The sequence below is a fragment of the Anopheles aquasalis genome, chromosome X, assembly GCF_943734665.1.
Source record: "Anopheles aquasalis chromosome X, idAnoAquaMG_Q_19, whole genome shotgun sequence".
In the NCBI taxonomy this organism is placed as follows: domain Eukaryota; kingdom Metazoa; phylum Arthropoda; class Insecta; order Diptera; family Culicidae; genus Anopheles; species Anopheles aquasalis.
Window position 1 is genome coordinate 3,550,443 of NC_064876.1, and position 27,500 is coordinate 3,577,942.

The 27,500-nt window shown below is 46.1% G+C and overlaps 4 protein-coding genes across 14 annotated transcripts in view; 3 read left to right on the forward strand and 1 right to left on the reverse strand.

Annotated features, from left to right (window-relative positions):
* LOC126572018 (octopamine receptor Oamb-like) overlaps positions 1-6,101 on the forward strand; it is a 52,844-nt gene extending 46,743 nt beyond the window's left edge. For 2 of the 3 annotated variants that reach the window (XM_050231129.1, XM_050231050.1), the window contains exon 6: positions 4,957-6,101. In XM_050231129.1, coding sequence (XP_050087086.1) covers positions 4,957-6,077 — 1,121 coding nt within the window. In that variant the 3' untranslated portion in view covers positions 6,078-6,101. Of the gene's footprint in view, positions 850-4,956 lie in introns of those variants that run through there. The other variant, XM_050231211.1, reaches the window with a different exon arrangement.
* Positions 6,102-12,293: 6,192 nt separating this feature from the next.
* LOC126572190 (glucose transport protein-like) lies at positions 12,294-17,054 on the reverse strand. The gene is made up of 3 exons (XM_050231343.1): positions 16,904-17,054; positions 14,654-15,109; positions 12,294-14,535 (listed from the first exon to the last, which is right to left on the reverse strand). The coding sequence occupies exons 1-3, from the start codon at positions 16,965-16,967 to the stop codon at positions 13,460-13,462; spliced, it is 1,596 nt and encodes a 531-aa protein (XP_050087300.1). The 5' UTR covers positions 16,968-17,054; the 3' UTR covers positions 12,294-13,459.
* A 4,575-nt stretch (positions 17,055-21,629) lies between these two features.
* Positions 21,630-23,634, forward strand: LOC126581793 (ras-related protein Rab-39B). Of its 5 annotated transcripts, none has more exons than XM_050245699.1 (3): positions 21,630-21,717; positions 22,516-22,669; positions 22,814-23,634. In XM_050245699.1, the coding sequence occupies exons 2-3, from the start codon at positions 22,562-22,564 to the stop codon at positions 23,363-23,365; spliced, it is 660 nt and encodes a 219-aa protein (XP_050101656.1). In that variant the 5' UTR covers positions 21,630-21,717; positions 22,516-22,561; the 3' UTR covers positions 23,366-23,634. The 5 variants fall into 5 exon arrangements, with proteins under 5 accessions (XP_050101656.1, XP_050101639.1, XP_050101646.1 ...); XM_050245682.1 differs by having other exon boundaries at positions 21,645-21,956; XM_050245689.1 differs by having other exon boundaries at positions 21,645-21,956; positions 22,521-22,669.
* A 689-nt stretch (positions 23,635-24,323) lies between these two features.
* Positions 24,324-27,500, forward strand: part of LOC126569579 (broad-complex core protein isoforms 1/2/3/4/5-like) — an 8,829-nt gene continuing 5,652 nt past the window's right edge. For all 5 annotated transcript variants that reach the window (XR_007607906.1, XR_007607882.1, XM_050227196.1 and 2 more), the window contains exons 1-4: positions 24,324-26,035; positions 26,105-26,227; positions 26,489-26,587; positions 26,671-26,724. Coding sequence is in view for 3 of the 5 variants with exons in the window: in XM_050227196.1 (XP_050083153.1) it covers positions 24,889-26,035; positions 26,105-26,227; positions 26,489-26,587; positions 26,671-26,724 (1,423 nt within the window). In the remaining 2 variants the exon portion in view is untranslated. The remainder of the gene's footprint in view (positions 26,036-26,104; positions 26,228-26,488; positions 26,588-26,670; positions 26,725-27,500) is intronic.

Genomic DNA, 27,500 nt, shown 5'->3' on the forward strand with positions numbered 1-27,500 from the left:
AACCAACCACAACAACAACAACAACAAGGAGCGAAAAAAAGGGCACCGGCGGCCACACCGCTCACCGTCAGTGACGAGGACGACGATCCAGTGGACGTGGATGATGGTGGGCAAAAGCACGCACCGAACAAAGCACCCAGGGCCCCCAGGGGCAAGCCTGCGCCACCGGCCATACTGCGCACCGGTGTGCTACCGGTATCGCACGCACCGGCTAGAATCGATCGGCTGCAGGACCTGGCGATCGCCGACGAACGGCTTCCGAAAGCCGAAGTGGCGGCGAAGCGATCTCAGGGAAACGGCCCGGCCAGTGCCAGCGTCCGCTTAACGCAGACCATCTCGGTCACATCGTTATGAGCCGGCGACGCAGACGATTCTGCTGTCGTAGTAGTAGGCACGTAGCCCCCCCCTCCCGTTGAATGGTTTCCTTTTCTGGTAACCGGCACCGGCTACTCAGCGGCGTCGTGAGCTGGCAGAGCTCAACATTCTCAAGAATTTATTATACAGGGTGAGGCAAAAAAAAAAACTGCAACACATTTAAAACGCCATATATATATTTCATTTTTGTTTGGAATTTTTTGAGTAAAACCAAAAAACGTCGGGAATTTCATAAACTTTCAGAATCAGTTCAGTTTTTTTATGGTATGTTACTGTTTGGGTGAATTATGATCTTGACACGGGTAGAAGAAACCATCGCTCGTTGCCCGCAGAGTGCTTCGTGGTTTTTTTGGCTCATTCTTTGGAGAAGCGTTTGCATAAACTGTTCAAAACTATGTCATTTTTTTGGGTCTAACCTTGCCCTTCAAAATGCCGCAAACGGAGAAGTCCGGCGCTTTTTGCGCCCATAGATAATTGACAGCCAATGAGACATGGAAATGAAGTGTGAAATGTTTCTTTACGCTAATTTCATGTCTCGGTTGCTCTGAGGGAAGGTACAGAGTCCTTTTAGAATCTCTAGGGATTTCGCATGAATTGTTTGCATTTCTAGGACTGCAATGAACCTTTTAATAGCTTTAGAAACATTAATTTGTTGATTTATATCGGTTCCACCGAACGAAAATGTGCGAGTAATGTGAAAAATTGCGTGTTATCGCATCTCAACCCATTATCAACCCGGTTTATGCGCCGTGGTGGCCAGCCGGGAGGGTGTAAATTATCAGCTGACTTTCCTGGAAACTAAATCCCATATTTTTTTTCGTTTAAAAACTACAGGATAACGAATGGTTTCTCATCAAAGAAAACAAAGTTCAGAATTTCATCACTTGCGGCCAAGCGAAGCAAGGCCTCTTCACGGTCTCAAAACCATAATTCCTCCAAAAAGTAACATACCGTAAAAAAAAAATAACTGATTCTGAAAGTTAATGAAATTCCCAACATTTTTTGGTTTTATTCAATAAAATCCTAACAAAAATGAAAAATATATATGGCGTTTTAACTGTGTTGCCGTTTTTTTTTTGCCTCACCCTGTATATACACAGGATTTCAACACACAACATTTCAATCTTTCGAACCTTAGCGAGTAAGATGCATTGCGCTACCAATACGGCCGATACCAAGGGCCGATAGTGACTCACTGTGACATTGTGTAAGCGCAACGGACACCGAACAAACAGGGCGATTAGAGCAGATCGCTCAGGTTCGGTTTGAAGGCGCCCGAACAGTAAAGGCTCTGCGTAGATGTTAAGTGCTGAGTGCGATCCGCCAGACACCGAAGTTGCGTGGGTTAGGTAGCTGAGGTTGGAAATAATCAGCTGAAGAAGGAGGAATCAGTTCGGTAGCTTCTAGTGCAGTAGCTCGGGCAGTCTACCGGCTAGGGGCAGTAAACAATAGAGAAAGAGAGAGAGAGAGAGAGAGTTTCAATAACAAGTGGATCAACAAGTCTTTTGGGCTGAAATATAAATGGCGACCCTTTTTTTTTTATCCTTATGATTTTTCGATACTAGCACCCTTCATAAACATCCTGTTGAACATTTTACATTACATTACAGTCATTTTGTTTATGAATTACCCCCAAGTTATTGACGTTCAAGTGACGGTACTTTTTGTTAAAAAAAAAATCATGGATTCAACGCATGGCCCATTCATTGTTATTTGATGGGGAAAAATATCCCGTCACAGCCCACAAATGGCTTGAAAAGTGTTATAAAGAATCTCGTCGTCGTCAATCACGTGGGGGTAATTAATAAACAGAGTGACTTGAAGAATTTTACAGGATATTTTTTAACGTTGGTTGTAATCGAACAATCATAAGGATAAAAAAATGTGTGTCGCCTGCTACATCTGTGGCCAAAGTCTTATTGCAGCACCTGTTACTGCACCAGTTTGCTGCCCGAATGTCGATGCCCGAACTGCTCCTAGATCGCTGACGCTAGTAGGCAGTTGCCCTTTTTGCGACGAAAACTGCCACCGGCGGCATCGACCATTCCGCTCCCGAATTCGCACGGAATTCAGTAATGCAACTGGCAAGAATGTAACATAATGCGCGTAAAGCAAAATGGTCGCGTTACACATGGATGCCTGGTTCACTGTTACGCAACCTGCAACGTTCGGCTGCGCCTCGCCGAAGCAAACCCAGCTCAGAATAACATTAGACAATCAGCAATTGCAATACCCAGTGCCAGTGCCAGTGTGGTCTAGCGAACTATGGTCTGTGTATCTCAATGAGAGGAGGAGACCATAATGAGTCGAAATATTTTCTACCGAGGTGCCCCGGCATCAATGTCACATAAGACACCTTGCTTTTTTCCGATCTATCCTCCCAGTACTCGCACCAGTTCCCCGCAAGGATTCAATATTATGGGATTTCCAAAATAGGAAAGGGGAAGGGGGGGGGGACATGTCACGCGGATATGTAGCGCAAACGTATGATTGTTTCGTCCCACCTGACTCTCCCGTCTAGAATAGTGGCAAATTTGTTTTGGGCTCGCGTAGATTTTTGAGCCTTCCGCCTAGTAAAATGTAATAATAAAAAACAAAAAAAAACAGGGAGGCTACCATTACACCACCGTAAAGACGCGCGACGCAAACAACCTACAGCATTCCGCCCCGTGGACAAAACCGGGCATACTTGTATTGGGAACTATTGTATCGATCGTTGGGCGTACACGAACAACCCTTTAAAAACGAGACACCGTTGTGGTTCTAGGTGGCAGCCACGATAACTCTTTGCTCTGTTGCTATACCAGGGGTCTCAAACTCGCGGCCATTTGTTTACAAACATTACAACACACACACACACACACACCACCTAAGTGGAGTTTTGCGATACGTGGGTCTAATTTGCTATTTAAATTTCTTTTACAAAACCCCGGCACTCTGCAATGCAATTTTACCGGGCACCAGGCGCCTCCTTCATCGGGTTTTTTTTTTTTTTGGCAACGGAGGCAAATCATTTCGTATCGCCCCTGGCGCGGCGATCAGTTTTTTGGGTTTGCTTTTTCGTTCTCCTTGAGCCGGTTCAGCCATGCATCTCTAAATTATGTGCTGCAATGGCCCACGGACTCTGTTGTTAGTTTCAGGGAGGGGAGGCTTCGGTAATTTCTGGCCCAAAAAAAAGGCTCATTTTTGACGATTTTTATGTGACGTTACCATTCAATTTTCTTTTTTCCAAATGAACGGCGCATTAAACTACAACTTTTGAAGAATACTTTTGGTTACATTTTGGAGAAGATTGATAAAAAAAACCTTCATCCATCGCATCGAATTTATGAAGGTGCGTCTGCGAAAAGGCACTTTTTCCCGGTGCCCATCGTAGCTGCATGATGCGTCATCAGAAAAATACACATCGATATTCTTTTGATAGATTATAAGTTTATTCAGGTAGCGCCGTTGAGTTTCGTTTGAATTTCCTATTTTTCGATTTTTGGCCAGATTTTTCAAGTTGAAATAGTGATCACAATGATCACAAACCGGGGTTCGTCGCTTAAATCTTAAGGGCCAAGTCTTTTGATGCGCACCAAACACAGTAGTGCCCATCGTAGCTGCGTGACGGGTCATCAGAGAAATGCAAATCGATACTCGTTTGAAAGATCATAAGTTTATCTAGGTAGCCCCGTCGACTTGTTGTTGATATTCTTCGATTTTTGGCAGATTTTTGAAGTTGAAAAAGGGATGCTTTTAATCATTTTGCCTATTAGCAGCGATTTTCGGCGTTTTTTTTTTTAAGTATCAACAATTTTCATGAAATCTCGACTAGGTTACCTTGCAAAAAGTGTACAGATGATGTGTTAAAAAATTCAAATCAACTAAAAAAAACGTTGGTTTTCGGGAGACAACACTCTGTTGTTTTCAAAAATCTGCATTCGATTCTTCGGCTTTCTCTTCGGAGTCTATCACTTTGTCAGTTTCTCTGCGATTGACCCAAATGACACAACACATTCAGGGAGAAGTGTTAAAAATGTGTGTGTGTGTGTCACAGCGAACAGAAGAAAAAAATCCAACGCCTCCCCCTCTTAAGCTGCGGGTCCGGGCCGCAAGGAAGGTAGCCGTGCGCCGTGCGCTTACGCTTTAGCTTTTGCCTTTTGTGTTTTTCGTTCTTCTGCAGCCGTCAACCATCATCGTTTTCTCTCTCTCTCTCTCTCTCCCTCTCTCTCTCTCTCTCTCTTGCTTTTCTCGCTCTACAACCACTCGCTCTTCACCCATGCTAAAAAAAGTACATCATCTGCTTCATTTTTGCGTGTCACTCCGCTTTTCCGTTCAGTTCCGTCACCTGTCGTTTGCGTTTGTACTGAAATCGGCGGTGTGCCATCGCATCGCCCTGTACTGTTAACAAAAAAATGGATACTAAACTTGTTTCTTCTTCTTTGTTCCGTACATCATCCGTACATTCCCCATTCCCCCGCCCCATCTACCTCATCTGCCCTAACCAACTCCTTTAATGTTTTTTTGACGCTCACCTGCGCCTGAACATGTTGTGCGTGCGCGCGCGCGCACACACACGCGCACGTATTTGTCTGTAAGGCATGGGCAATCGCTTCGACGACAACCGGCTAACGTTGCGGATACACCGGGGCCGCGGCTCAACAAGCGCACCGTCCACCGCCCACCACGAGTCGCCACACAGCAACGGCAGCACGCACAGTACCACCACCAGCCTCGGCAGTGCGTCGCCCGAGCACCTGTCGCGCTACTCCACCCGCAGCAAGTCCACCGTGAGCCACGTAGTGACGCATGCGGCCGGCTATCACGAGAAGATCAAGATCTCCGTATCGTACGCCTCGACGGAGAATGTCGCGCAGGACAGTGAGTCGGGTGGGCTGGTCGAAGCATCCCACGGTTCACCCGGGAGCGCACCGGTAGCAGCGGCAGCAGCAGCGGCGGCAGCGGCATCAGTAACCACCAGTGTATCGAGCTACACAGCCTCCGGCAACCCGGCCGGCTCTGTGACCACCAAACTGCATCACCAAGCTGCTGCGGCTGCTGCACCGAAGCTGTACGCCGTCCACTACTCGTCCGCGAACGGGCGCGATAGCAATGCCTCCCAGCTGCTCCGCCGCTCGTCCCGGGACCAGCACCAGCAGCACCAGCATGGTATCGGTTCCTCCCAGTACCTCACGGTGTCGGAACAGCAGCGCGAACGTGGCGGTAGCCTGCTGTCGCCGCGCTCCAGCAAACGGATGGGCAAGCGCAACATCAAGGCACAGGTGAAGCGCTTCCGGATGGAGACGAAAGCGGCCAAAACGCTCGCCATCATCGTCGGTCTGTTCGTGCTGTGCTGGCTCCCGTTCTTCACCATGTACCTGGTGCGCCCGTTCTGCGGCGACTGCATCAACGAGCTGCTGTTCTCGGTCGTCTTCTGGATCGGGTACTGCAACTCGGCGATCAACCCGATGATCTACGCCCTCTTCTCCAAAGACTTTCGCTTCGCGTTCCAGCGCATCATCTGCCGGTGTTTCTGCGTCGGCACCGGCTACGGCCACCGGGGCGGAGCGGTTGGGAGTCGGCGCGGTTCGGACATGTCGCAGGTGCGCGGTGGCCACGGTGGCTACGCCCGGACACCGAGCATTTCACCGAGTGCGGCCGCACAATCGCTGGGCGAGGACAGTGATCCGGTGGCCGGCGAGCTGTCCGACTCGAGATGACGCACGTCGTCGTACGCGCCCAGCCTCAGCTCTAGTGCGAGCCACGCCGGATCGGTGCCGGGTGGTGCTGCGTGCGGTGGCGGTACCGCGATCGTGAGCCACCGGGGGGAAGAATTCCGCCGTAGTTCTTCGCCGTGTGCCACGATCGTGCAGGTGACGCGCAACACCGCGGTGACGGCGAGCGTCGGGTCCGGGGCGGTGCGGCCGACGGTGACCGTGGATTCGCACCCGGCTAGCAGCAGCGTGGCCGCCCCGATCGAGCACGAGCTCGAGCACACGGGTGCCATGTCGCCAACCATCACCACGGGCACGGTGACGGTGCGCGTCCCAAACGTGTACGACATCTGCCATCCGCTGGTCATGGACGGTCATCCGCTGGCTGGTCGCCCCGAATCCGCCCGGTTGCCCGGCCGTCGCCCGGTCATCTGATCTTACCGGGGCGCTCGCTTCCCTATTGCACTTTTGTGATCAACAGTAGCGTGCAACCGGGAAAGCGGAGACACATTCTCCATTCTTTTTTTTTTGTTTTTTGTTTTTTGTTTTTTTATTTTGCGTTTTGCGGAAGGCATCTAGTTAACAAAACACGACGGCGGACGCCGGCGTGGCCCATCAGCCGACCAGTAAGTGAGAGCCAGACACGCGACATTATATGAAGACACTTCCCCAAAGGGCTGCACCGGCAGCATTCGTGAGTGCTGAGTGAGTAGGGGGTTTGTTGTGGTTTGTGTCTAGAGCAGAGTCAGAGGGGGGGGGGGGGGGGGGGGGGATAGCGGCTCGGCAATACGGCAATAACACAACAAAAACCGAAACGCGTGTAATAAGTGTATCCTCACTTTTCCCATACAATAAACCTTTTCTGCTATGTATGTGTACATATATATTTATATATATAAAGTACAGTTTATATATATATATATATATTTCTTGATTGTGCAGTAACTGAAAAATCAATAATACCACCTCAACGCATTGCTGTGTGCATCATTTCATAGCACACGGTCTGTCGCAAAGTAATCAGGACTTTTTCAATAAGAAAACTTCTGGTAGCGCTATCTTACTGTGGGTATTTTTGTTTGAAAGCTGCATCTTTTAGGCACGTTCAGTCCAAATTTCATGGCATTTGGTCCACTGGAAGCAAAGTTATGGCACCGAAAGTGACAGTATGTTTTTGGGTTCTGAACGGGCCTGAAAATGTCAGCATAACGGTTTTCTTTCATCCACAAATGAAGCTTACTGAATACTTAAGAGTCACTGGGTACCATATCAGGTGATTACGGGGAAGGATTTTTCGATTAAATGCAGTTTTTGTTAAAAAAAAAAAAAAAAAAAAAAAAAAAAAAGTGCTGAGCATGGATCGATGAGACAGCGCATTATCGGCGCAACATGCGCCAACTCCCTTTGTTCACGATATTCTTTGTAAAATGCGCCCACGGTAATATCCGGTAAAAGCATTGTTTGGCCCGGTTGTTTGGTGATTTTTGAGAAAATACCGCACTTTCTTTTCGATTTTCCAAGGCGTAATCATGATCTTGGCTTGGTCGACATGAATGTCGTCGTTGAAATCTGGACGATTGGTTTACCAACGCGTATTCCACTCATAAGCTCTACCACGGGATATACAATCATTACCATTACCACTTTTTGCATCAACTGTGTAAGCGTTTTACCGAGTTTAAAAGCTAAACTTCTGTGTTGGTTTTTTGTTGAATTTTCATTTCTTTACCGACAACCCACACATACTTTCATTTTAATTCAATAGCTTTGCATCGAATAGACCAAATGAAATGAAATTTTGAGTGAAAGCCTTTAAGAGGTTTACCTTTCAAACAAAAATTCCCCCATTAAGCTGGGTAACACCAGAAATGTTTCTGTGGAAAAAGTCCCGGTTACTTTGCGACAGACCATGTATTGTAGACAGCATTCAGTTTGATTTACGCCTAGTTTCCTCGTAACAGTAGCGCAATGAAGTTGTGATATAAAATTAGTAATAAAGTAAATAGTGTTTGTATTACTTTATCCGACCAACAATAGTTTTTTAGGTCTATACTTGAGCGCTAATCAAAACAGGGACGCCCCAATGCTGGGCAAAGACAATGTTTAGCAACACCGTAGTATTTGTATTTCAGTATTTAGTAGCGTAGCTCTTAACACTCGTCATTATTTTCTGCACTCTCTTTAGCATAGCAGGCCGCAGTCTAATTTTTAGGTCTCTAGCAACCATGAACTGAATCATCAACATTAAAGTGTCTCTTGAGTTGAGCGTCCCCAGGATGTATTCCTTTTTTAAAGTTGAGTTACTCTGTCATTTTTCAGCCGATTTTAATAAATAAACCAGTTTTATTTAGGCTATTCTATGCCATGTATTGTGCCTACATTTGACTACATTTAGAGAGTTATTTTGGCAAATTCAATGCAGCTCCAATATTGGCTCTAAGTTGTTTGTCATAGTCTTCGTTTTCTTGGCATAAACCTTATTTCTCAAATAGAACCACAGAAAACAAAGCCCAGCGCCGTCATATGCAAAGGAGGAAACCACCATTTATTCATCATCCATTGCACGTTTCACTATTGACCGATTATTTTCAATGTAAAGTGTGACAATTTCAGTCCGTTCTTTTAACGTAAAGTGATGCATTACCAAAATGGCATAGACTGTAGTTTCAGAAACTGTCCTATTTGTCAAAATCGACTGAAAAATGACAGAGTTTTTCAACTTTAAAAAAGGGATACTTCCTGATAGCGCACCCTATCTGATTTTGAACAGTAAAGAACAAATGTTTGTGCCTGTTCAGTGAGGTCAGCGACAACGTTTGAACACCCTTCCGCTGATATTTAGTACCGTGCACCCTAGTTAACAAGCACACACACGATTGTACTTGGTTTCCAAATTACGGTAAAAAAAAAGAAAGCCCCTAAATTAAAAAAAAATATTTCTTTTTCTTCATTACTGTTATTCACTTGAAGTTCCCTAGGTTGCTGCACATCGTAACAAGTGAAACACTAACATGAAACTTTTTTTATTGAAGTTTGAAGTTGATTTATTGAGTTAGAAGGTGCTTTGCTAAAAAAAAAATCAGTACAATTCCTAAATGAATGAAACAATTTCCGTTAAAAGCACATTTAGTACAAGACATACCAACACTTGCCACATAGTGTCGCTTCTCGAATCCTCGAAGATTGTTTAACTCAGCGTTGAAGTGGTCGTATTGCTTTTTCCGTCACTGTATAATGAAACATATATACGATTATATAAAACGAATATCTAAAACTGTAAGCAAATGATGGTTTCTAGTCAAATTGAGGCTTTGATGTTGACGGCCGAGAACCTCCGGTAAATTTGAAAGACTTTCAGCATCCTTAAGATACCGCACAATTTATTGATGTGAACAACCGCAGCTGCTGCTGCTGCATACACGGGAGTGGAGAAGAATAAATCAGAACGATATCGACAAAAACAAAACAAAACAAAACAAAAATGATTAGTACAACTACGCTTACTAAAAACAAAAACTGTTCTTAATGTCTAGTTATGCAGGCAACGTCCAGTAGCCGAATGAAGGCGCGACGCGTAAGTGGCAGGCCCAGCTCGCGACCGATTCCTGCTAAGAAAAGAGAGAGAGAAACCCCCCCCCCCCCCCCGCCCACTGTTATCCCCTCCTCTTACCGTGTGTACCGTGCTGGGGCGCACCATTTTACCAGGGCCAAAACTTTGTAAATAAATTTATCATAAAGGGAGGAAAGGGGGCGGGGGCTGTATTCTAATTAAACACTAGCTGTTTGATTGTAATTTTCAACTTATTTCGCCCCCCCCCCCCCCCCCCCCTTTCATCGTTTCCTCTCGATTCCCGTTTCTCTAATGCTTTAATTTACGTTTTTGAGTTTCAATGCGGTGGAAAAACTGCGTTCAGTTCCGGTGGGGGGGGGGCGGGGGGTGGGGTTTGTGGGTGGGTGGGTGTGTGCACAGTAAGAGGAGGGGTTAATCATGGGGTTTTCAACCTATTACCTTCAGTATGAACCGAGACCGACGGGGGAAAAAGGTAACGAGGGTGGAAATGGAAGCGCGGTGGAGGCGGTTGAGGGTCGAGGATTCCAGTACAGCTTTCAGCGTCCTCAAACGGAGCCACCAGAGTAACGGGGTGAGGGTGGAATCGACAAGGCAAGTTGATGTCCACTGGTTTTTAGGCTTAAATACACCGTTGGAGTGTTTGTTATCGTTATTCCGCTTTGATGAGTAGCAGAGTAAGACCGTAGGCTGTAAGCGTGTTAATGGTAAATACGGGAACTCAGTACTGCAGTGTTAGGGTGTACGCAAGCGATCATCACGGTCATCAGTAGCTATAAACCTTTTAGTATCAGATCGATATGTAGAAATCATTACCGTTAGCAAGAGAAAGGGAGTACGGAGGGAGGAGAGAAGGGGAAAATGGTGAGAGTTATAACATTAAACCCATTTCACTCGCAATCTCACTGGAACAGTAAAGGTGTTGGTTCCATCTCTTGATCCTCCTCCTTCCACTCGATAAAATGAAATTAGGAAATACAAAACACAAAAGAAGATAAAAAAAAAAACTCACAAGTTATGAGCTTACACATAGTGGCCCAAGAACTGCGATCAGTCGGTGTACTCAGCGCGATGGAGCGCGGTAGGAGTGAGAACTGGGTGTACAATATAGAAACTAAGCAAAACAAATAATTCAATATAAACAAAACCAAAAGGAACGGAAAGGGAACAGAACGGAAGGAAAACGAAAAGATTTCGCGTGTCGCGGCCCCGCTTCCTGGCGGTTTGCTCTTTATTATTATACAAAACTGTATTGCAAGGCGAAAAAAAAAACAACAGAAACATAAACGCAAAATAAGGACAATCCTTCTGCTATCTAATTACTCGACTTACCAGTGTGTGTGTGTGTGTGTGTTTGTTAGTGTGCACGTGGGTGTATGAACTGGTTGGTTCCTTTGTTTTGGTTTTCGGTTTTTGTTTTCGCACGCACACAAACACATACACTCTCATTCACTCTTTCTTCCTCGCTACTCGAGCAGAGAGCAACACTCTGATCGGGCTCGCGATCGAGCCAAGGACACAAACAGGAACTGCGATCATGTCCGCGAAATCTCGCTACTAATCTAACCTATCCTCTCAATTGGCGACCAGAATTGTATCGAAGCGGTTCGGGATGCAACGGGGGATGCAAAAAACAGATAGAAAGAAAGAGAGGAATGGCAGGTGAGACAGGAAATGGAAGGGAAACGGAAGCAACAAAAGACATCAGCCGACCATGCAGCCAAAACCGAAGGCCGAGTGGCCAAGAATGGTGCAGTGCAGTGTACAGTCAGGGACGAAGAGGCCGTCATTGAATGGAAACACGCGGGGGGAGCGGGGTAGGCGGGGGGGGGGGGGGGGAAAGAGACGAACATCATTAGATCATCAAAAAGAATCGAATAAAAAACATGAATCCACCAAACGCTGGTATGCTGCTTTGCTTTGCTTTCATTTGTGTCTTGTGTGATAGAAAACTACAGCATGGAACACTTAAGGGCTTCGGTATTTAACTTTGTTTTGCGACACATATTTTTAACATTTTTCCCCTGAATGCTGATCCTTTCAAGAGCACTGTGTAAAAGTTTTGGATAATTCGAAGCAAAGCTGGCCATCTTACAGATTTTTGAAAATCCGCGATTCACACAAAGGTTCCATGCAGCTCGCTACTTTGAATCGGTTCCCATCCAGTACCGTAAAAACTACAGCGCCGGTTGATTCGACACTTTAAACACATAATCTGTACACTCTTTGCCATGTCGAGATTTTATATAAATGATTGATACATTTTTTTTAAACAAATCGCCAATAATCGTGTTATTAGGCAAAATGATAAGAAGCATCACTTTTTCATCTTCAAAAATCTGCCAACAATCGAAAATTAGGAAATTCGACAAAAGCTCAACGAGGCTACCTGGATAAACTTATAATCTTTTAAACGAGTATCGATTTGTACTTCTTTGATGACCCATCACGCAGCTACGATGGGCACCGTAAAAAGTATCTTTTCGAAGACACGCCATTTTAAAATTGATGCCATGGCTGAAGTTTTTATTAAATCTTCCCCAAAATCGAACGAAATAATCTTCAAAAGATGTAGTGTAATATGCTATTTATTTGAAAGAATAAAGTTGAATGACTACGTCACAAAAAATCGTCAAAAATGATCCTTGTTTTGATATAAAAATAGCGAAGTCCCCCTTAATATTTGGCCGCATTCTCCCTTCCACTGTAGCGCTTCTAGTGGTCGCTTTGCTACTCTGTTGGTGTCTTTTGAAAGTTCTCAGTCTTTTCTTTTAGTGATAGAAAAAAAAAACCGTTAAAATCGAACATTTACCTTCAAAAGTTATCGCCGATGCAAACTCAATTTGACTGGAGAGAAAACCCACGTAAAACTGCCTTTTTTTGGCAGAAAACCAGGAGACAAATTTGACTTTAGCCAATTTAAAAAGGATACAGGATAGGATGGTTTACGTTCATTTACGCAGATAAAATCGCTCGTAAACTGCTCATTTGTGCAAGCGATCTGCAGTTGTGGTTGGAAAACGAAAGTTTTCTTCACGGGTAGGTCCATGAACGGGTGGTTTGTGCAAAGAAGAATGTCTGGAAAAGATCGCTCTACCTTTTCACAAAGTTCCCCATTAAGTTCTGGCCCACCTTGGCAAGCTGCCATTGCAGCACAGAGATTATAAATTGGTATTGGAGCATTGATTTCATACCGAAAATCCTTTTTTTGTTTGCTGATATCTTACGGACTGCGCCGTATTTATTAGCATGATAGAGGAGACGAAAGTGTACAAAGAATAGAGGGGACCGGTATTTCTTCTTGCCCTATTTTCGGTCTTTGCTGCGTCTCGTTGTTTTTTTTTTTTTTGTTTTGTTTTCCACACCCCGGCACCCCGCCAGCAAGTCCTGCTCGCTTTGGGGTCAGTCTGTAACAATTACGCCAGTACGCCATTCGACCGTGGTGGTGGTGGTGGTGATTGTGCTGCGCTTTTCGGTTGGTTATTATTGGTTTCGCTTCGGACTCGGCAACAACCACCACTAATCACAGTTCATTCATTTACTTCGCCCCCTTTGGTGGCGCTGATGGCGCGATTGTTTTGTGGGTCTCTTCATTATGTCGCTTGGAGGGTCGAGGCGATCTCGATCTTTTTTCTTTTTTTCTTTTTTTTTTTTTGTTTTTTGTTCGTTCTAGTCGTAGCTACGCCCGGCGGAATAAAACTCCACTCACTCACTCACTTAGATGCTCAACTGTCGTGTCGTGCGGTGGTGGGAAAGAAAAGAAAAGAAGAGAAAACAACTACATTCGCACTCTGCGTTGGCCGAACTGATGGTGGTGGCACTACACTCCGGCGGGCTGGTTGGTGGCAACGGGCAGCACAACACTCGGCACCACGCCAACGCTACACACCGCACAGTGAGCGCACGGCCGTGGACAGTAGCCGGCCGTGCTGGACGACCCCGTGGACGACCGATCACTGCCCAGCTTCCGGTGGCCGGCGTAATGATCCCGGGGCAACGTTAGAATGAGTACGGCAACGGCAAACAGCGCCACCAGGGCCACATTCCAGAACAGCCACCCGATACCGATCGTACGGAGCAGAATGGGGAACAGGCGCACCGTCAGGTACACCATCGCCCAGCTGATGACGGTGGCCAGCGTCCTCACCGGGAACCGCAGATCCGGTTGCACTTCCGCCTCCAGCAACGCCCACGGTACCCGCTGGAAGCCGATCGCGTGACAGGCGTAGAACAGTGCCAGCGCCACGATCGAACCGGATGGCTGGCCGGCCACAAAGTGGTTCGGCAGGTGCGAGTGGGTCCCGCGTACGTGACAGTGCCACCCGAGCGCCAGCATCGTCAGTGCCATCAGCACCGTGGTGCCGAGCAGCAGCGTCCGATGGGGATACGTACCGGACCGGTGCCGGTGCCGGGCCAACCAGCTAACCAGCGGTCCGGTGAAGGTAAAGATGGCGGCCAGTCCGGCGGCAACCGTTCCGGCCGAGGGCCCGCCGGCCCCGTTACCGATACCGAGCTGGTACAGCACGTCGTGCAGGTAGAACAGCAGCGGTACGGCACCGACGGACGCCTGGAACGCAAACAGGGCCAGCAGTGGTACGAGCAGCATCAGATTCCCCTGGCGTACGACGGCCCCGAGGAGTCCGGGTGGCCGGTGGCCGAGTGCGGCCGGTAGCTGCCAGCGGGCGATCACACCGTCCATCGATTGGCGGCCGGTTGGCTGATCCGCCGACGGGTACGTACGCTCGAGGGCCACCGCTGCCCGCTCCACCTGCCCGGTGGCGCACAGGTAGCGGGGGGATTCGGGCAGCAACAGGCCGGTGAGGAAGAAGACGAGCGCCGATACGGTCCCGCACAGGGCGGCGCCAGCGTTGAGCCCGCTCGGCACGGGAAGCAGCACTGCGGGAAGAAAGGGGAATGAAGGAGGAGGATGAAGAAGAACAACAACAAAAAAAAAACAGCGGATCGGAACGGAACGGTTTCTCGCACGGTTGGCGTTGGCGGTCGACGGTCTTACCGACGAGAAAACGAAGCAGTACACCGAGCGGGAAAGCGGCCGCCACCAGCTCGTCCACCAGCACCCGCAGTAACCCGCTGTTCGGCTCCGTGCCGCCGCCGCCACCGCCGTCACCATCGAAATCGGCCACGTAACCGGGCACGAGGGTGAACGTAATGCCGGCCGCTATCCCGGCTAGAATGCGTGACGCACTGGCCCACCAGAACGTGGTGGCCAGCGCTTCGAGGGTGGCCGAACAGACACCGAGCAGTCCGGCCGCCAGCAGGAAGCCCTTGGTGCCGATCCAGCGGTACCAGCGGTGGACGAGGCAGGCCGTTACGGTGAGGACGGCGGCCGGGATCGCTATCAGCGAGATGGTCCCGTTCGTCAGCTGGTCCGGCTCGCCCGGGGGGCTGTGGTGTAGACCGCTGCCACTCCAGCCTACCATCGCGCCCGCACCGACGTAGCTGAGTGACACTGGAAAGCAGCACAGGTTTATTTGCAGGTGTTTAGGTGCAACGGTGGGCAACGAAAATTCACAATAGCACCACCCAGTTTTTTGTGGCTTATCAAAAGACGAACAATTAAGCTTCAATCTAATGCCCACGGCTACATGTGCTGAAAACCAAGGTTACGGATTTAACTAGCATGGGTTTGGTTTTGTTTGGTTTAGTCGTTTTTTTTTTTTTGTTTGGAATGGGAAAACCCATGAAATCCCAAGAAAACCCAAAAAAAGGGGGGCGAAATAAAAAAAAAAAAGCACCACTTATGTTTTTGGCTACTTGTTCATCAACTAAACTGATTTCTATTTAACAGCTAATTGCAATTAAATGCGATTGCAGCAATTAAATCACTGGTTCGAGACAAACAAAGTCAGGGTTTCATGCGTTAGCTAACCGATTTGCTCACCCAGCGCACCCAGAACTGCTTTCTGTTTCCATAAGCACGACGTGTAATAGCATATACCGAACGGTTTTCTATGTGATTCCGAACCGGAAAACGGGTTGACCACGCGATAACTTCTGTATTTTTTATCAGAAAACCACGTTTCGTGCGTTGTGAGTGAAGAGTTGCAGCATTAATCTTTGTTGAAAAACAAAGTCCTGACCCATCAGTGATGATTCGAAAGTATCTCTCACATGTGTACATAATGCTCAAACTGCACTTTTGTCGTTCTTTACGGGGGGACTTCGGTGTTAAATTTTTCATTTGTGACATATGTTTTTAACATTTTTTTTCCCTGAAAGCTGATCCTTTCAACAGTATTTTGTAAAAGTTTTGGATCAATCGAGGAAAAACTGACAAAGATACAGATTTTTGAAGCGCCGCGTTTCATACAAAGGCCCCATGCAGCTCGCTACTTAGTGTCTGTTTCCATCGTACCGTAAAAACTGCTGGGCCGATCGATTTGAGATTTTTAACAGCTAATCTGTACACTCTTTTCCAGGCCAGAATCCCGCCAAGATATCACTAAAATAGTTGAAACATTTTTTTTTAAACAAATCGCCAAAAATCGTGTTATTAGGCAAAATGATAAAAAGCATCACTTTTTGAACTTCAAAAATCTGCCAAAAATCGAAAAATGGGACATTCAACGTGCACGTGGACGTGTAGTCACTGTCAGATCTAATTTTGCGCGGATTTATGATGTTGATCTTTTCTCATTCACTCAAATCTGTAGCATTGTCCATTTATCCTTAGAAAAAAACCCCACTTTTCTCCCCACGATTCTCGATGGGATGAAGATTATCGCTATTTTTCAGCATTTTTCCATCAGCTGTGTGTGCTTGATGAAGTATTTGAACCATTTTTCGATTAGAGAAGCTCATGCGGCATGGTAGGTTGTGATTGTTACCTTTTCGTAGAATGTTAGACTGTCTGATGGACTCATAGTGGCTAAATCACAAGACAAAACAAAACTGATTTCACTGCCAATTGTACGTACTTAGGCTCCACTTTCATAGTTCTGAAAACCGAAACTAAGTTCTTTCAGATGAGTGCAAAATTTGAATTTAACATTAGGTGGCGCTTTTTTTAATTTCGCACCCTTTTTTTTAGTTTTCTTGGATGTTCTCCAAAACGGCTAAACCAAACCAAACAAACTCATGCTAGTTAAATCCGTATCTGTTTTTAGCACATGTTGGCAAAAGCACACAGTTCTAACTCAATTATTCGTCTTTTTATAAGCAAAAAAACTGGGTGGTGCTTTAATTTCGCACAGTGTAGTTGATTGAAGTTCGCTTGAAGGCGATCCTACGCATTCCAACTTACCAACCAACGTGTACAGGACAGTTCGGGCACGATGTCCAAGTCGCTGGCGCTTTGACTTTTGCATGATGCGACAACGTACGTGACCGTGTTCTAGAAAGGCTTTTTTTTTAGATCCCGTTTGATTTGTTGATATCCTTCAGCCCTGCCACTATTCCCACTAACACACAGGCACGTTCCCTTTTGAAAGAGAAGTTTCTCACTTTGCAGACTTTGTCGAGAAAAGTCAAGGAATGCACGAACGCAAGCGTAGTGCGGCGTGCGCCGTGCACAAGCATAGACTGAGACCGCTAGCCAGGCGCTACGTCGTTGTTCTTAGCAGCCTGCCAAAGGCTGCCCAAAAAAAACGGTAACATGACGGACGTGGTGGTGATAACAGAGAGTGAGAGAGAGCATCGTGAGACGAGAATGCCGGTGCGGGGCGGTAATCGATCGGCCTAGACGTTTCCCGGCGGTCGCTTAGAACGCGCCGATAAGCCGCGGTGATCGCTGGCCTCTGTTGAGCCTATTAAAAAAAAAACTCCCTTGTTATCGGCGCCGCATTGCATCCCCACATTGCATGGCATGGCATGGCGGCTATACTTAGGGCGGAGAGAGCACACGAAAAAGAAGAAAAAAAAAACACCAAACACCGAATACAATCACAAACATTCATCAGGTTCTTGGGGGGGGGGGGGGGGGGCGGCCCAGCGGCAAGCGTATAGCGCCAGACCGGGCAGGGCAGAAAGGGAAACGATTTGTTATAAATCATCCATCAACAGAACAGGCGGAGCGGAGCCAGGCCAGCCTGAACCGGACTGACTATCTCACCGAATCGCCGCACTGATAGTGTGCCCCCACTCGTTTCAAGCGTGCCAGCATGATGATTTCCTGCAAGCGAGCGATCACGCGATCGCGATGCCACTTGCGGGGAGAGCCCGCACGGATCGATGTCGAAGCCGGCGAGAGCTCGTTTTTTGTTTTGCATCCGCTCAAGAAGCAATCGGGTTCTGCTCCCGTAACCATTCGCGTGGCGCAAGGCTCTCTCTCTCTCTCTCTCTCTTTCTATGTCTATTTTAGCATCCTATTTATAGTTTCGGCGGCAGCTGGACGCAAACATATCAAACAGGTATCAGTGGCAACTCATTTCCTCACTCCAAAGCAATTGCCGTTGGAAATTGGGCATCTCATTCGTCCGAGAGGAGAGTGCGCATCATCAGTACTTCTGCTGTGCCAAATAAATAAAAGGATTTTCGGCGTTCTTTTATTTAAGTTCCTGCTTTATTCCTCCAAATCAATTTCATTCCTTTCACCGTTTCGGAAACACTCGAAAAAATCGTCTTTCGGGATGGCCTTCAGCTCCTGTTTCGCAGCGGTTTCAATCGGCTCTATCTTTGCAAAACGGTGTCCCAGCGAAGCGATCTTTTGAGCTTTTTTAATAGCTAAAAGCCAAATTATGACAAATCAGGTGAAAGCGATTTAGATTTGGAACGGTATGACTGGAGTTTTTGACGAAAAAGTCACGGAAAACCATCGCCAGTCGCTGGTACAAACGATAAGCGTCGAGTTCGGACGCGTTTGTGGCCCAACACCTGAATCTGAATAACCCAATCTTTATTAGGAAGGTTTCTAGTTGTTAATTGATGGTTTGATAATTGAACACCGCAGACTTTTGATTTGTTGTGCGTAAGCCTTGTCAGTGGGCGTTGATGGTGACCACTAGTGACCACGAATTCCACTCCGATTCCACGCCTGCAAAAAACAAAACGGAGTCGATTCCGAGCCCCGAGTCGTCTCCGACCCAGATCGATTCCGGGAATTTCAGGGAGGGGGGGGGGATAGTTTCAGCGCAGCAGCTACCGTTCTTCTGCTTTGGTACGCCATTCGCCGCCGATGTTGATTGTTTTGTTTTAGCTTACGACTTTGTTTACGTTTTCGTGGCGGCCTACCTGCTGCTGCTGCCACCTCACTCCCGTTGCTTTAGTAGAGCCAAGGTCACAATGAATGAACTCCCCAAAACAGTATCAAACATTGAATTTATAGCAAGACGCCATTTTTCAGTTCGCACATGATCAAGGCCAGCCTACCCACAGCAGGTTTGGCCGCTTCACAGGTACGCGATCCCCGAGTCGATTCCGGGAATTGAGTTCAATTGGGGGGGGGGGGGCGAGTTCGGCGCAGCACTGTGATTGTTCTTATCTGCTTTGGTGCCATTTCGCAAATTTGCGCTATTTTTTTGCATTAAAGAGGAGTTAGAGGCTCTTCTGTTTTGGCAATGGCATTTATTGACTGTGAAAATTATGAGCCTTTTTACTGCAATACCCAACAACTCTCGTTGTGTAATAGAAACCAAGGTCACAATGAATGAATTCCACACAGTTAAACATTGTTCTTGATATTGTAGCATACCATAGCAGCAGCTGGAAGTAGCTAATAAGAGTGCTTGGCGATCTCCTTGCGCACTGCAACATTTTTCATGCTCGCTGTAAGCATGCCAACACCGCATTTCCAGCGTAATAGTAGCGGAGGAGTTGCTGATTGTAAATAAAATAACATTGATAGCCTAATGAACTGTTTTCCATCTTAATTTAATTTTTTTGTAGCATCAGGCTATCATTATGAAACACCTCATTTTTGGGTTCGTTTGGCTCCCAAATCCACAATTTTTAATATTTTTTCAAAATTCAAACGGCATACGTCTTTTAACAGTGAAAGGAACATTGACAGTATTTTTAATAATTTTTGGGGCGCTTTATTCGAGCGCAAGATCGAAAAAAAAAACAGGGTGAGGCTATCATTATGAATCGTTAGCACTAATAAATTGAGTACCGGGTCCTGTTTTTTATTGGGCACACTAGTAGCACAACGGCCAACAACGGGCGACCGGATGGACCGGGGGCCCGTTCGTTATCGCGCGTCGATAGATGCTTCTAGCTAGAATGGAACATGGGCACGGCGGGTAGGGGGCGCGGTACCCAACATCATACGATCTTCGGCCCATCGGAACGCGACCAGCAATCAGTGTAACGTCCCAGTGCACAACAAATCATTTCCGCTGTTCGCGGTGTGTGTTTACTTTAAGCCCAATGTTTTGACATTGCTTACCGTCCGTCCGTTGGGCAACACCTTATTATCGATCAGCAAAGGCAAATCAGTGGCTGCGCACCGTTCTACATGCCCAGATGCAAGGGCGCCGAGGGCATGGAACGCACGTCTGTCCGTCCCGTCAGCCATTGGAGGTTGGAATTCGGGCGCGCAAAATGGCGCGAGCTGCCAATCACGAAATCATGGCCGGATTTTTCCATCCATCCTGGCTGTTCTCTCACGGAGCGTTCGCCGCCGCCGCCGCCGCCGCCGCCGCCGCCGGTGTACTTAATTAAATCGGCGGAATTCAATGATTGCTCCCTCACCCAACCACTACCAAAATGCTTCCCCTGACCTCAAAAGCCATACCATCCTCGAAGCAAATCCTCGACCGTCCGTTAAGTACCGCCGTCCACATCGCACCGATCATTGTACTGTCAAAACCGATTCCATGAGGTAATTATCATGTATCGTGTGTTCTGTACTCGTGTCCTGTACGGCCAGCGTCCAAACTCGCTTTATCGACATTCGCATCGCATGCGCTCGATGCCAGGATGGCAGTGGGCGCTGGAATTGCCAGCACCGATACAATGGGAGCCAGCGCTTTCGCTTACCAGCGCATTCCGAACTGCCCGACACGTGGCTCAGTTTGGTCCAGCAAAGAGCCCCGCGCTTTACCAGAGGACGCTTTGTCAGGCTCCGGTCTGTTCAATTGAGCGAACGTGCGATGGTACAGCAGATAGAACGAGGCAGTCGGCTATCCTTGCTGCTTGCTGCACGGAATCATATTTCGCATGGTTGGTGTGTTTGAGACCACATAGGGCAATCGAATGCTCGCTCTGTACCGCAGTTCATCGCTGTCTCGATTGGGATGCTGGGTGGCCGAACCAAAAGAACTTTTCAAATGTTATTCATCGTTTTTGGTGGAAAAAAAAAACAAGTAACTAACAAGCCACACAAACAAGTTGTACGCAACTTGTACAAAACGGCTCATTTTGTTAGTGAAAGTCAAATGTGAAAAATTGCATACTTTTAGCAGCAAATGAGATTAACATTAGGAGTTAATAGCGTATCTATTGGTTTTTACCGGGTTTATGAATGAAATATTCCAATAAATAAACATATGGCTATCGCCCTAAGGTGATTACATGCTTTTTAGCATTTATTTAGCCCATATTGCACCGTCATGAAGATCTAAAGAAATATGCATTTGATCTAAAATGAGTAACAAACATAAATCTAAATCTCTAAAAAAATTGCATAATTTTTGAGGTTTATTTTATCTCACTGAGAGGGGGAGGGTGTAGAAGGGTACGCAATAACTACGTTTACTTCTCTCTAGCCCCCTTCAAGATATTTTTAAGTTTCTGACGATTTAATGGCCACTTATATCTTTATTACAAACCACTGAAAGTATGCATGTTGATAAAGATGTAGGCATTGCTTTGTTTTACCCTAATTTTCCGTAGACGACAGTTATCCCCTTACTGGTTTACACACCGAAGTAACCAATTATTTGGCTCGTCGGTTGGTACCTTGGAAAATGAGTTGATTCGCTAGCTTTGGCAGGCACTGTCGTGCTGTTGCACTGTCGTGGACCCCGTCCCTGACAACTACAATTTTCAATTCACAGCCGTCACAGGCGTGTTGTTGCTTATCGGATGTTTAGCAAGTCTCTGTTAGTCACTGACAGTTGCTCCTTCCTGACGCAACCAATTTTCTTCGTGCATCGCCTGCAAGATAACAAGATTACGGTACACTTATTTTCACAATCATGGTTACTTTAAGCCTCGCAAGACAGAATTAAGAGCACAAAGTGCTGTTTCATGAGCTGTGTTTACGAGACGCCGTACCACAATAACAATCGGTCAGTGCTACCAACATAACGTAAATGTATCGCGAGCAATCACTGCCAAAGAATACAAGTGAATCGATCGTGTGAATCAGATAAAAATTGCTATGTGTTCTATCGCGGACAACACTAACCGTAACGGTGAGAATGTTATCAATTTGCCGGGATTATCTATGTGGTACTGATTTTGAATAAATAAGACATGAGATGAGGATGAGCATTCGTCGTTCTACATATGCTTATGTGATTTTCGGGGTTTTGCTGAGTGCAATCCTCTTAAGCCCTACACAGATTGGATGATGCGTAGTATAGACAACGTAGCTCTGCGTGCAGGAGCCCTGTACGTTGGACGCACAGAGAAGCGAATAACACCACTGTATTTTGCTTGTGTGTTGTGAGCCAAAACCAATAAGGGGCTTTTGTGTTGTTGAAAAACACAGAGAACCGCGAAGGTTCCGTACAAAATTGAGGGGAGAAATAGGGAAGGAAGGATGTAAAAAAACACTATCAACCAGTAGAAACCGTGTGAGATAGTCACTCAGCACTCGACTGTAAGTGATAAGATTCTATGCTTACATTGGTCTAACGGCATCTTTTATATGTGCGAGATCTTAAACAATAACGTTTCTACCATCCTTTGTACCGATAGCATTACTCTATTTTTATTTTATTTTCCATTTCTATATTGTTATTGCTAAAGCGCAGGGCAGTAAACAATCATTCCAGTGAGCCAAACTGCCTCGAACATGGTGGAACACATGTTCGATTATCAGTTTCGGCACATACTGATCGGAGACAGTACAGTTGGAAAATCGTCTTTGCTGAAGCATTTCACCGATGGAAAATTCGCTGAGGTATGTTAAAAGCTTATTCAAATTCATCTCTCTATTTTTTCGTTTTTCTAAGTTCTCTATTTTTGCTCATTGTGCAATTAAATTAAAACGATACAGCAATGATTTCAACATGTCATTGATCCATTTCTTGTTCCTTCTTCACAGCTCTCGGATCCAACGGTGGGAGTGGATTTCTTTGCTCACTTGATTGAAGTAAACGATGGTACCCGGATCAAACTTCAGCTATGGGACACTGCCGGCCAGGAACGATTCCGCTCGATAACGAAATCATATTACCGCAACTCGGTTGGCGTATTGTTAGTGTACGACGTAACCAATCACGCGAGCTTCGAACACATTCCTCTGTGGATGATGGAGGCTAAACGGCATATAGAACCACATCGTCCGGTTTTCGCTCTAGTAGGATGCAAGCTTGATCTAGTGACGAGCGGTGCTCAACAGCGCGAGGTCAGCCTCGAGGAAGCGCGGACATTCGCCGAACATCACGGTCTCATCTTCGTTGAAACCTCCGCCCGATCTGGATTGAACGTACGCGAAGCGTTTGCCCTGATCACCCAAGAGGTCTATAATCGTATACGGAGCGGCGAGTATACGGTAGAAGAAGGCTGGGACGGCATAAAAACTGGTTTTACGCGTCCAAATAATCTTGATTTCAATTTAGTGGTGGCAGAATCGGCTAGAAGCACTTGTTGCTAAAATAACGTCAGTCATCATGTCATCATTAGAACGATGGCTTAAGAATTCAGCCGAATTCTTACGTTTAGGAGCCATAGAACAGGATCTAATGAGTAAGGTGAACTAAAATCCTACATTCTTTGTTTTTATCTTTGATTTAGGGGTTAAACTAATTTTACTTGGAACAAATTTCATCATCGATTAAATTCTAAACGTATGCATTGAGTGAATGGGCGTATGGGAAAAAAGAAACTTTCCCCCGCACAATAAAACGCAAAAGAAATATGCGATGTTTGGTTTACCTGTTGTATTCGTGTGGTAAAAAAAAAGAGAAAACGATCGTTTGTTGTGTTTCATCAGATTGCTCGTCCCCGGAAAACCCAGAGGTGGGCAGAGGTGTGTGAAATATTTTTGAAAATTGTACCCAACAATGTAGCGTATACAGTCCTCCTCTGTTCCTCTCCATATAATTTACAATTTAAAGTTGATCATGTCAAAAAGAAAGGCACTCGAGTGGGAAGGGTTGCTAATCGTGGGTTTTCATCAAGCAAGATGTTAATAGCAGATGTTATTATTGGGGTTTTTGCAATATCATTTACAGATAATTAATGAGTACGCGCACGGAAACCAAAGTGTGTTTAGGAACTAGGTGAAATCATCCCGAACATAATCCTTCGCGAAGATTTGAAAAATGAATGAGACATTTTGACAGATATTGAAACCTCTTGGTTGCAAACAGAGATGCTGTTTTCGCTTTGAGGAGTAAGAAATCCGTTTCGAAGGTTCAAGTTTTTGCAAATTTCCAGGTTTTCCTTCGTATCACCAATAACGCTTTCAGTTGATTTGGTAAACATGTATTTGACAGCCACTGTTGCATAGCCAAAAGCTGATATGGCGGTGAGCGAAGTGCCATGACTTCACCTGGTTCTTATACACACTTTGCTAACAACCCGACGCCAGTGTCAGTTGTCAACGAAGGCAAAATCGCTTACAGCAGTTTTTCCCTCCCAATCCAGTTCGCTCTTGCATCAATAGAAAAGAATAGTTTAAATTTCGTGAAATGGGGCCAAAGGGCGTCTTTATCTAAACGATGAGACATGCCAGTGGAGTTCTGGTAGTGCTCGGTATAAAAAGGAGCATGTGGAGGAAGCGTGTGTACGGTGGTTCCTTGTTCGCCTAATGACGCTACCCCTTGTGCGCTGGCTTGGTTTGGTTTGATAGCACGACGCCATCTTTGAAGAAGTACAATCGCTGAAAAATGCGCTGATCGAAACCACCAGCATAACTTTCTGTGTGAACAAATCTTAGCTGTGACCTGTAGTGCAATATTGTTGGTGTTTTACTTTAAAAACTGTGTTTGTGTAGCGGTAGGAAATTCCTGCATCGGACCCTGCAGACGGTCGGCGTATTTGGCGCTGCGAGAGTGACGCACTCCAACCTCAAACAGCGGTCACTCCTGCCGAACAATTAGAAGCTCCAATTTCGGGGAAGACAAGGAAGGCCAGCGTGACCCAAGCTACCCACCCTCCGTGAGGGGGACCAAAATGACGAACATACAGAATATGCCGGCGCAGCAGTTTTCGCTGCGGTGGAATAATTATACGCACTACATAGCCACTGCGTTCGATGCCCTGCGGTACGAAGAGGACTTCGTCGATGTGACGCTGTGCTGCGAGGGTCGCAAAATACGTGCCCACAAGATGTTGCTGTCCGCCTGCAGCCCTTACTTTAAGGATGTGTTCAAGGAGAATCCCTGCCAACATCCAGTCATTATCTTCAAGAACGTGCGCTACACCGACCTAATGTCAATCGTCGAATTTATGTACCAGGGAGAGGTGAGCATTGGGCAGGATCAGTTGCCTTCGTTTCTGCACACTGCCGAAATGCTGGCTATACGTGGTCTCACGGACAATTCGAGCGACACCCGACAAACGCAGCAGGCGGGTACGGTGGGATCGTCCAGTTCGATAGCTCAGCAGCTCCTGCAGACGCAGCCCACGAACGTGCTGGAGAAGTCGCTTGCTACGGGCGAGTCAATATACCTAACCCTTCCCTCAAACTCTACCATCGTCCATCAACCTAAGCTGGTACAAGCGCAATTACAGACTACGCCCATTATCAGCAAGGCCATAGTCAAGACAGTCCCGCCAGAGATGCCAGCATTGACACCCAGCACATCCTCGATATCCGTTCCACTGACGCAACAGACGCAGCAGGCAACGCTCACCAAAATACAGGTACAAACATCGCAACAACACCAGCAGCAGGCCCAAACACAGCAACAACCGCAGCAAGTACAGGTACAAGTACAACAGCTCCCCCAAGTTATCCAGCAATCACAACAGCAAACACAACAGCTGCAAGTCCAGACTCAACAACAATCTCAACAACAGACGGTACAAACAACGCAGGCTACTACATTGCAAGATGTTGTCGATAGTGTCGTGCAGAATAAAAAGAAAAAGTTTAAGCTACAACAGATAGTAACAACGTCACAGCCAGCTAGTACCGTCACGGTGCCAGCTACGACGACGGTCACTATGACAGCTACCCCGACGGGTCCGTCGACCAGCGATGGCGAAATATATGAACAGGAAACCTACACGTTAACTGACGTCAAAGTTGTACAGGCCAGCCAACAAAACACGCAGGAGCACCGACAAATGCAACAGGAGGACCAGCAAGTTACAGGTACACAATCAGCGCAGGAGTGGTGTGTCCGGCTCGGGCGTAATTTATCTTTCTTCTTCACAATTGCAGTCGAAACTTACGCGGAAGCGGCTCAACAATCGGGTTCTTCGATGAAGATTGAAATGCCGGAATTTATCGGTGTCGATGAGGCGATGGCTAGCAGCGCTGGAAATAACAACGCATTCATGCAAGGTAAAGTATCGTTTTATTCTCTTGTGTGGTTTTTGTTTTTCGGAAATTGTACAATACATTATACTGAAGATAATAAGCAGTAGTAAGAAATTATTGAAATCGAAGAGATTGGAACTTATTTAGATTTAATTTTATGATCTTGCTTAAATTGTAAATCATGTTAAAATTGTTTATCAAAAGAAAAAAGACCAGTGAGTTTTTTTTTTGTGGTAATTTACATTAATTTATTGTTATTTTGTTAATCACGCATGTTCCTGACAGAGAGCTATCAGTTGGTTGCGGAAAATATCGAAGAGAAGGAAGAGGATGAGGATATGGCACAAGACAACATTGAAATCGAAGGCTCGGATATGGATATGAGTGAGTATTTATTTGAATGGCGCTAATAACATAAATGGTATGCCCCTTTTTCACACACCCCTCGTTGTATCCATCCGATACAGGTCGTATATTCCAGAGTTCATCCGAGGAACCATCGAAGTCCAATCTCTTACAAGGTAACTATATTATTATCATTTACATCGGCATATCTGTTTAGTTGTAGCACCATTTCTTGTGTCATTATGTTCACGTCCAGTGTCTAATCCCATGGCAACAATCTCTAGTTTAGGCTATTAAATATGTTGTGAACAAATCAGTCATGTTGCATAGCAACATCACTACTAGTAAGAAGAAAACAATAAGCTCTAATAACGCAAAGATGTTCATTTATCATTCTATATCTTTCAAAACTGAGAATCCAATGAAGGAAACATTCCACTACCGCGCATTCTTATTTTTTCAGTAACAATTGAATTATGCGTCTGCTTTTTTCGATCCGATTACTCCGATTGTTAAAGTAAATTTAGCTTACTTGTGCTTGTTTTTACTCCTTGTTGACTAATGATACGGCAGATTTGCATTAGACTTATCACACGTGGTGCGTAATTCATGTAGACTTAACGATTTCAATTTTAGTCTAGGTGTGGTGTAAGCAAAAACAAAACAACAGTCTCTTTCCGCCTAAAAGCTACTTGTAGCAATAAGCAACATATAAATGTACATTTAACTCTCACCTACATTATTCAAACGTGTTGCGTTGACTATGATTGCACGTGTTCGCTCGCAATTGTCGCTCAACAGTTGCTATGGGAAGCATACCCAACAAACGCTTCTTTTAACACTGTTGGTTTCCGGGCTGGAAAATTGCTTAACCCATTCCAAATACACACCGAAAACAACGCGCGTGCGTGCGCTGTATCACACCATCCGTCTTTGCTCCTTCTCTCTGCAC

Excerpts from the sequence above, each read along its gene's own strand:
- LOC126572190 (XM_050231343.1), bottom strand. The coding sequence starts at position 16,967 with ATGCAAAAGTCAAAGCGCCAGCGACTTGGACATCGTGCCCGAACTGTC. Across the intron at positions 15,110-16,903 it reads TGTCCTGTACACGTTGGTTG|TGTCACTCAGCTACGTCGGT; the intron begins GTAAGTTGGAAT and ends GCTGCTTTCCAG. Across the intron at positions 14,536-14,653 it reads ACTGCTTCGTTTTCTCGTCG|TGCTGCTTCCCGTGCCGAGC; the intron begins GTAAGACCGTCG and ends TTCTTCCCGCAG.
- LOC126581793 (XM_050245699.1), top strand. The coding sequence starts at position 22,562 with ATGGTGGAACACATGTTCGATTATCAGTTTCGGCACATACTGATCGGA. Across the intron at positions 22,670-22,813 it reads CCGATGGAAAATTCGCTGAG|CTCTCGGATCCAACGGTGGG; the intron begins GTATGTTAAAAG and ends CCTTCTTCACAG.